Source organism: Phycodurus eques, chromosome 2, assembly GCF_024500275.1.
Source record: "Phycodurus eques isolate BA_2022a chromosome 2, UOR_Pequ_1.1, whole genome shotgun sequence".
Lineage (NCBI taxonomy): Eukaryota > Metazoa > Chordata > Actinopteri > Syngnathiformes > Syngnathidae > Phycodurus > Phycodurus eques.
The window spans coordinates 22269248-22278222 of record NC_084526.1 but is presented as its reverse complement, the minus strand read 5'-3'; the positions used below and the strand labels follow the sequence as shown (position 1 = coordinate 22278222).

General features: G+C 39.8%; 1 protein-coding gene across 1 annotated transcript in view; it reads right to left on the bottom strand.

Annotated features, from left to right (window-relative positions):
- Nucleotides 1–2339: 2339 nt before the first annotated feature.
- The window catches only part of igf1rb (insulin-like growth factor 1b receptor), a 100368-nt gene continuing 93732 nt past the window's right edge, over nucleotides 2340–8975 (bottom strand). Inside the window, exon 21 of the mRNA XM_061669828.1 lies at nucleotides 2340–8654. Coding sequence (XP_061525812.1) covers nucleotides 8138–8654 — 517 coding nt within the window. The 3' untranslated portion in view covers nucleotides 2340–8137. The remainder of the gene's footprint in view (nucleotides 8655–8975) is intronic.

The following is an 8975-nucleotide window of genomic DNA, read 5'->3' as shown; positions in this document are numbered from 1 at the left end:
AGAAGCACGCAGGTGGATTACATCTTGTGCAGACGATGTCATCTGAAGGAGGTTACCGACTGTAAGGTAGTGGTAGGGGAGAGTGTGGCTAGACAGCATAGGATGGTGGTGTGTAAGATGACTCTGGTGGTGGGGAGGAAGATTAAGAAGACAAAGGCAGAGCAGAGAACCATGTGGTGGAAGCTGAGACAGGACGCGTGTTGTGCAGCTTTTTGGGAAGAGGTGAGACAGGCTCTCAGTGGACAGGAGGAGCTTCCAGATGACTGGACCACTGGTGATCAGAGAGGCAGACAGATGAGTACTTGGTGTATCTTCTGGCAGGAAAGGAGAGAAGGAGACTTGGTGGTGGAACCTCACAGCACAGGAAATCATACAAGGAAAAAGGTTAGCGAAGAAGAAGTGGGACACTGAGAGGACCGAGGACAGGCGAAAGGAATACATTGAGATGCGACACAGGGCAAAGGCCAAACAAGAGGCATATGATGACATGTATGGCAGGTTGGACACTAAAGAAGGAGAAAAGGATCTATACAGGCTGGCCAGACAGAGGGATAGAGATGGGAAGGATGTGCAGCAGGTTAGGGTGATTAAGGATAGAGATGGAAATATGTTGACTGGTGCCAGCAGTGTGCTAGCTTGATGGAAAGTATATTTTGACGAGTTGATGAATGAGGAAAAAGAGAGAAGGGAAAGTAGAAGAGGCAAGTGTGGTGGACCAGGAAGTGGCAATGATAAGTAAGGGGGAAGTTAGAAAGGCATTAAAGAGGATGAAAAATGGAAAGGCAGTTGGTCCTGATGACATTCCTGTGGAGGTATGGAAGCATCTAGGAGAGGTGGCTGTGGAGTTTTTGACCAGCTTGTTCAATAGAATTCTAGCGCGTGAGAAGATGCCTGAGGAATGGAGGAAAAGTGTGCTGGTGCCCATTTTTAAGAACAAGGGTGATGTGCAGAGCTGTGGGAACAATAGAGGAAAGACGTTGATGAGCCACATGATGTTTTCAGATGGCATTGTGATCTGCAGTGAAAGCAGGGAGCAGGTGGAGGAACAGTTAGAAAGATGGAGGCATGCACTGGAAAGCAGAGGAATTAAGATTAGCTGAAATAAAACAGAATATATGTGCATGAATGAGAGGGGTGGTGGGCTGCGAGGATGAAGGGCAAAGTTTATAAGACAGTGGTGAGGCCAGCCATGATGTACGGATGATATATGTCTTTAAGATAGATATGGATGGATGATTGTGGACTTCAAGAGGAATCCTTCGCCACAGCTGCCTTGTGTCAACCATCGAGACCTTCAAGTTCCTGGGAATTACAGTCTCTCAGGACCTGAAGTGGTCGATCAACATCAACTCTGTCCTCAAAAAGGCCCAGCAGAGGATGTACTTCCCGCGGCTTCTGAGAAAGCACGGCCTGGCACGGGAGCTGTTGAGGCAGTTCTACACAGCGGTCATTGAATCAGTCCTCTGTTCTGCCATCACAGTCTGGTTTGGTGCTGCTACAAAAAAGGACAAACTCCGACTGCAACGGACAATCAAAACTGCTGAAAGAATTGTCGGTACCCCTCTACCCACCTTTGAGGACTTGCACGCTACCAGAACTAAGACAAGAGCGTGCAAAATCCTCTCGGAGCCTCCACATCCCGGTCACCGGCTCCTTCCCTCAGGTATGCGCTACCGATCAATGCAAACTAGAACTAGCAGACATTCATTCCAACAGCTTCTTCCTTCTTGCAATGATCTACTTAAACAGCTAACCTACAATTCCATTGCAACAAGCTGGCAATTTTTTGTCTTTTTGTCTTGAGTTTGTTGTCATATTTCTGTCGGGCCAATTACATATTACTCGTGCACTCACTGTAGTAGTCTCACCACGCTGCACTATTTGCATATCTGTTGTTGACCAGCGGCACGGTGGCCGACTGGTTAGAGCGTCAGCCTCACAGTTCTGAGGACCCGGGTTCAATCCCCGGCCCCGCCTGTGTGGAGTTTGCATGTTCTCCCCGTGCCTGCGTGGGTTTTCTCCGGGCACTCCGGTTTCCTCCCACATCCCAAAAAACATGCATTAATTGGAGATTCTAAATTGCCCGTAGGTGTGACTGTGAGTGCGAATGGTTGTCTGTTTGTATGTGCCCTGCGATTGGCTGGCAACCAGTTCAGGGTGTACCCCGCCTCCTGCCCGATAATAGCTGGGATAGGCTCCAGTGCGCGACCCTAGTGAGGAGAAGCAGCTATAGTAGTGTGAACATTTGTATTATGTGGAGATACCTTACTGTAGAGGCTCAAAGAAGACAATGATGATTTCCTTACATTTTTATTCATCTTAACTCTCATGTAGAAAAAAAAAAAACAAGAACCAGAGAAACAGACATTCTCTTTTTCCTTCAGCCAATAATTTTCCACCCTCTGGAATAAATTTGAAAACATCACATTTTCAACCCTCTGGAATATATGTGAAAACATGTACAAAACAAAATAGGGAAAAAACTCAAAATGAAACCTCCGTCTAACGTTTTGATGGAAGGCTATTGGAAAAATGTACAAAACTATATCGGCCATGGATGCAAGAAAAGGTCAAAATAATAATTTAAAAAAAAATTCTCGAGGCCATCCACTAGTAAAAAACAAACAAACAAAAAAAACCCCATCGGATCCCATATAGCTATGTTTCTACTGCATTTAAACCAAAGAACCAGCTGTACCTGGTGATCACCATGGCAACAAGTCAAAATGGCCATAAAGCCAGTATTCTATTGTTTTTCATCTTTGAACAAGCGACCGAACCAAACGCGATGTGGTCCACTCTGTCACAAAGGCCTCTGTTAACGTTAATGTCTCCCCGGGGAGAACTAAATATCCGCCACCAAATACACACTCAGTCTCAACATTGTGTCGTAAAGACATTAAAACGTGCTTCAAATGTGTACAGTTGAATACAAATGTGCCTCCACATACTCATTAATGTGCGAAGATTTGAGACTGTTATAGGTTTTTTTTTTTTTTTTTTTTTTTTTTTTTTTGCAATCAGCAACAGAAACATGGGCAGAAGAAAAATGTTGAGATGTATTGCATTATTTTACAATTTCACAAATAACATCCTCTTTTCTCCCTTTTGCTGATATGTCATGATGCCTGTAGTGTATTTGGGCCACATTGTAAGGGGCGAGAAAAAAAAGAACTAATTTACATGAAAAAAGTCAAATTAGGAAAGTCATTAAGTCATAGCTAATGTCAGAATAAAGTCAAAATATTATGAGACAAAAAGTCAATTTCAATTCAACAATGTTTTAGGTTGGAGATTACAAGAAAAATCATAATTTTACCACAGTACGTCAAATTATTACAACAAGTAGCATTGTGGAAATAAAATATTTGGTGAAAAAAAACAACTTAATATGACAAGAATAAAGTAGTCATGTTACAATAAAGTTAAATAACAAAATTTAAAATACATTTGTATTATCCGGAGAAGTCTTTTTCATGACCAGAGCTGTTCATTGCTGTGATGCTACAAAAAAAAGTCATAATTGTAAAAGAATTAGTTTCTATAATGCTACAACTTAAGTTGTCAGAGGAGAGTCAAAATATTATGACGCCCCCCCCAAAAAAAATCAGAAATTTGAAGAATAACAAAATATTAAGAGAGAGTCATATCATGAAAATGTAAAAAAAAAACTAGAATATTACAAAAGCGCTGCAGTCGGAATTTGAGGAAAGTGTAGTTATTTTATGAAAAAGAAGATATAATATTACCATCTATAAATGTATAATTCGAACTTTGGATTTTTTTCTTATTTCTGCTAATATTCCGACTACTTTTATTTTTATTTAGTAGTCAAGACTTTTTTTCTTGTAACTCGACTTTTCTTGATTATATTAGCTTTAATAGCAAATATTTCAATGTTATTTTCACAATATAGCGACTTTTCTCATAATATTTTGGCTTTTTTTTCTAGTAACGTAATGCCTTTTTCCTATGTAATGTTACAGCGTATCCTCCCCTTCTATATGCTGTGTTCATTTTCTCTAATGACTTATTACTTTTTGCTGTGGTGCTAATACTCTTTTTATTGAACGATCAGAAATATTGACCATTTCCATCCAGCTACATCTTCCGTAGACGGTACAACAGTACAACAGCGCCTCCTACAGTTTAGAATCACAGTCTCGGACCCAAGGTTCACTTCCTGCATTCTGATTGGTCAATTATCCGCGCTGTCATCAAAAAGGTAACTATGTTTCTGTGTTGCTGTTCGGTTTGTAATGGTGAAATTAAAGTAAAGCTAAAGCATCATAATAATAATAATAATCAGAATAAAAAAACCAAAACAAACAACAACAGTGAGGTAGATGGATGAACGAGAGAGAGAGAGAGAGAGAGAGAGAGAGAGAGAGAGAAAAAAAAAAAAAAACTTCTCCCGTCCCCCAAAAGTAGCAAAAAACCCTCAAAAATGTATCAAAACAAATAGAAAAAGTCTCCAGCTATTTCTGTACAGTGATTTACATACACAAAAACACAAACAACTGGGCTGGTCATTATTTCTTCAATAAATGTTACAAATAAATTAATTCAGCCATTTACTTTACCAGGGAACAGAAACATTAGTCGTTTCCACTAACTGCAACCCATGTCCCTCCAAATAGCATTGATTAGCATCCATGTACTGTACTCCGCCGCCATTTTGTTGTGAGATTTATTTGAAATTGATAGGGGTGCATCATGACTTAATGTCTTCATTAGCTTTAGCTAGCTAGCCAGCTAAACTAAACGTGGTCAGCTACTACAGAAGCTATCTGCGCCTTGGACGCTCGCGAAAAAAAAATAAAAAAATAAAATAAAAAAGTGAAGTGTACTGTGCTTAAAAAAAATGTATGTTCCATTTTGGGATGATTACAATTCCTAAACTGTATGCTGCTATTTTGTAGTGCTATTCTTGATGTGTACTCTCATTTGTTAGCATTAGTGAGCTAGCCGTCATGATTTGAGAAAGGCATAAGCTTGGACGCAAGCTGAAAATGTTACGTTTAAAAAAAAAATAATAATAATAATAATTAATAAATAAAAAGGCATTTTGTGGCATGTGCCATTTGTTAGCATTAGCTAGCTCACAAGCTATATATAGTGTCTGGGACATAACAAGGATGAAATATGTAATTTGTTGTAAAAAAACAAAAACAATAAACGTCTATTTGAAAGGAATAAAATGCTTTAAGTTGGAAAAAAATAAGAGGCTGGCTCAAATATGTAGGTCAGGAATACACGCCAGCTAGCTCGGCAGCCAGTTTATTAGCTAGCACTGCAGCACTGCAGCTAGTGCAGTGGCTAGTTGAAAACAAGAGACTAAGACAGTTTAAGTTATTTCAACTGATGGTTGGTGGAAAAAAAAAATAGTGTGTCAACAATGTAGTGTTTTTTGAGTCAGAAAAACAAAGCCGGCATTGGAGACAGTTGCACTATCTGAAAACAAAGACAACAAACGGGGAAAAAAAACCCATTAATGTCCATTTTAGGTTATTATTAAGATTTGGGAATGTCAATTGCGTGCGGCTGTTAGCTGAAAGCTAGTACATTTAGTGATGAACCTTTAACATCCATTTTATGTGATTAGTAAAATTTGGAAAGTATAGAAGATAGCGCGACAGTTACCTAAAAACCAGAAGACCACAAACAGTGAATTTAACTGATGGTTGGTGACCATTTTGTGATATAGAAATTGGACCACAACACGTGACTACGAGCATGGGAACGACTGCAGAGGCTACCTAAAAATGAGAGAGGACATATACTGTGATATTGTGGCGAAAATCGAGCGCAGTGCAGCTAACAATTGTAATGAAATCCTAAAATGGAAGAAAAACCCTGAGATTTAACTTGGGACTCTTTTCTCAACACAATATCAGGCATAATTCTTTGAAACCAGCTCAGTAACACAAAAAATAAAATAGACAAACCAAAAAAACATGGCTAACTGGAGTGAAAACGCTCATGAATTCAACCTGAAGGTCTCTTATATACTCATAGATTCACACACACACACACACATTATATATATATATATATATATATATATATATATATATATATATATATATATATTTATTTTTTTTATACACACACACACACCATTTATATTACAACCACAAGAGAAGAAAAATAGCAGCTAGTCTTTTTTCTCTGTACAAGATGAACATGGGGACCAAATAAGAAGGTTGAAAAAGTCACACCCAAACAAACAACTGGCATAAATGCTATTGAAAACCATTGGGGGGAAAAAACCCTTAATAAAACCACCATGACAATTTGTGGCTCAGATTTCGAAGTTGAGACAAAATGGCGTAACAAAATGGAGACCGCAATATCAAAATGTTGTTTTTGTAGGCTTTTGCCCAGTTTTTCATTTTCATGTTCTTCTTTGTTGTTATTGAAACCAACAAGCAAAAAAACAAAAACTGGTATAAATCCTACTGAAAACTAAACAAAAAAACCTTAATCACATGACCAAGACTTACTTTAGGAGTTTTTTGACATGGAATCGCAGTACAATGCACCACTTTCCAAAAATGTATGGCTCAAACTTTGATGTAGAGACAAAATGGTGTATCAAAATGCTTTTTTACTGCAATTTTTGTTTGTTTTTGCAGCAATACATCATTATTGTACCAATGAACACAATAATGGCAACACTGAGAACAAAATGTAGGTTTTTGTGCCATTTTTTTCATTATCGTACCAAACACCATAATGGTGGCAACATGGAGGAGGTCCCTCAGCAGAGTGTAAAAATGTCTTTTCACATCATTTTTTGCTATTATTTGTAGGTGTTCACACCGCTTTTCATTGTTGACGTACCAATGAGCACAATGCTGGACCTCCCTCTTTGCATAAATGCTCTTGAAAACGACTGAGAAAAAGTTGTGCTCATGTTAATGAGTGAGAGTGAGTCTTTTGACGTCGATTCGCAGCACTTTGTGATGAATTATCGTCAGATTTTAATGTTAAGACTAAATGGAGCATCAAAATTGGGACCGCAGTATCAAAATGTTGTTTTGGCACGTTGTTTTTCACCATTTTTCGGACCGTTATCGTACCAACCAGCACAATGCCCGGCAACATAGAGGACCTCCCTCTTTAACAGCTTATTCTCCCGTAAGTATCCGTAACGCCTGCCCAAAAATGGATCCTCATTTAATGCTCTTTAAAACTAGCAACAAAGTCATGATGTTTGACGTCAATTTGCCGCACTTTGCAGCAACAATTTGAGGCTCAGATTTGAGCCTAAATTTTTTTTGAGTCTTCATTTTTCACTGAGACAAAATGAAGACTCAAAATGGAGTCCAGAGTATCAAAAACTAGTTTTCTCTTTTTTTGTGGATGCTTACGTGCAATTTTCGCTGTTATCGTACCAATGAGCACAAAGGGAGCAACATGGAGGACCTCCCTTGGCGCAGTACAGAAAGTATCCCACCATTTTTTTAAATGTTTTCAAGCCTTTTTATCGTACCAACGAGCACAATGTTGGAGGAGTATCTAAAGCTGTTTTTTTTTTCCGCTTCAATTTTTGCCGTTTTTTGTATGTACTATTCGCATCATTTTGTGTCATTTTTCGTGCAGTTTTTCACTATTTTTCCTGACATTTTTTGTATTGTAAATGCTCAATAGAAAAAAAAAAAAAAAGAAAGAAAAGTCATGGTTGTAGTGTTTTGACATTGATTCGCAGCACTTTGCGACGATTAGTGGCTCAGATTTTGATATGGAAAACAAAATAGAGTATCAAAATGGAAACCAAAGTATCAAAATGGAGTTTTCTTGTTGTTTTTTTGCACCCTTTTACGTCCTTACTGTACCAACCGTTACATCCATACATCGAGGACCTCCCTCTCTTTAAGTGCTTCTTTTCCCGTTAAGTATGCTTCCATAATGCCCGCCCCAATATGGACCGAAATCCTCCCCGAAGGACACTCTTAAAAAAAAAAAAAAAAAAAATGTAACAAAGCATTTATAAAACAAGCTACTCTCTCCGTAGTGTTTTTTTTCGGCAGCAAGGGGGCAGTGTTGCGTCCGGTACAACAGCAGCAACAAAAAAGGGTAGCAGTACAGCAGAATAGGTGTTTGACTTCCCATGAGTCTTTGCTCCGTCCAATCAGCAGGCAGACGACTGAGGGAGGGGCATGGCACGCTGGTTTTTGCGTCCCCCGTTCATGTGGGCATAGGGCGGAAGCTCGTCCAGGGATGCCTGCATGGCGGCCACTGAGCTGGTCCCGTTAGGCGGTGCCCCTGCCCCCACCGCCACATTCGCAGAAGATGATGATGTTGATGACGTCAACCCGTTAGCTGATTGGTGCCCAACGGGCTCCTTGTCCGTGCAGGGCCGTGTTGGCGAGCCGGGGGCTAGCGATGGCCCGGGTGGAAGGTGGGAGCTGGGTGAGGGTGGCATCTGCAGTGGCGTGTCTAACGGGATGCCGTCCATGTTGTCGGGGTGTGGTTGGTGCGGGTGTGGCAGCGGAGCCGGACCGTCTGCCAGCTTGTTATCAGCACTGTAGAAAAAACTGACCTCGCAGAAGGACTGCTCCAGCTCGTCCTTCATGCTGCCGATGATGTCCACGAAGGATGGACGCATCTTGGGGTTGTACTGCCAGCACATGCGCATCAGCTCAAACCTGCACACATACACAAACACACTCACACAATGACAAATAGTTGGAAAACACACATACAATACAATCAATCCAATGGGGTTTGACAAAGATATAAGCGTCCAAATACGTTTAATGGGATTTATACACGCAATTTGAATCTGACACCTTTAGACATTAAAACTTCAGTTTCTCTATACATATAGAAAATGTAATTAATGATGACATAATGGTAAAAATGCAATGGTAAATAATTGGAAGAGGTGCCTACTTTGATTTGATTTGTTTGACATCATGTCTACTGTAGTTACTGAAGCGCAACTTTGAGATCAGACTCATGCACAT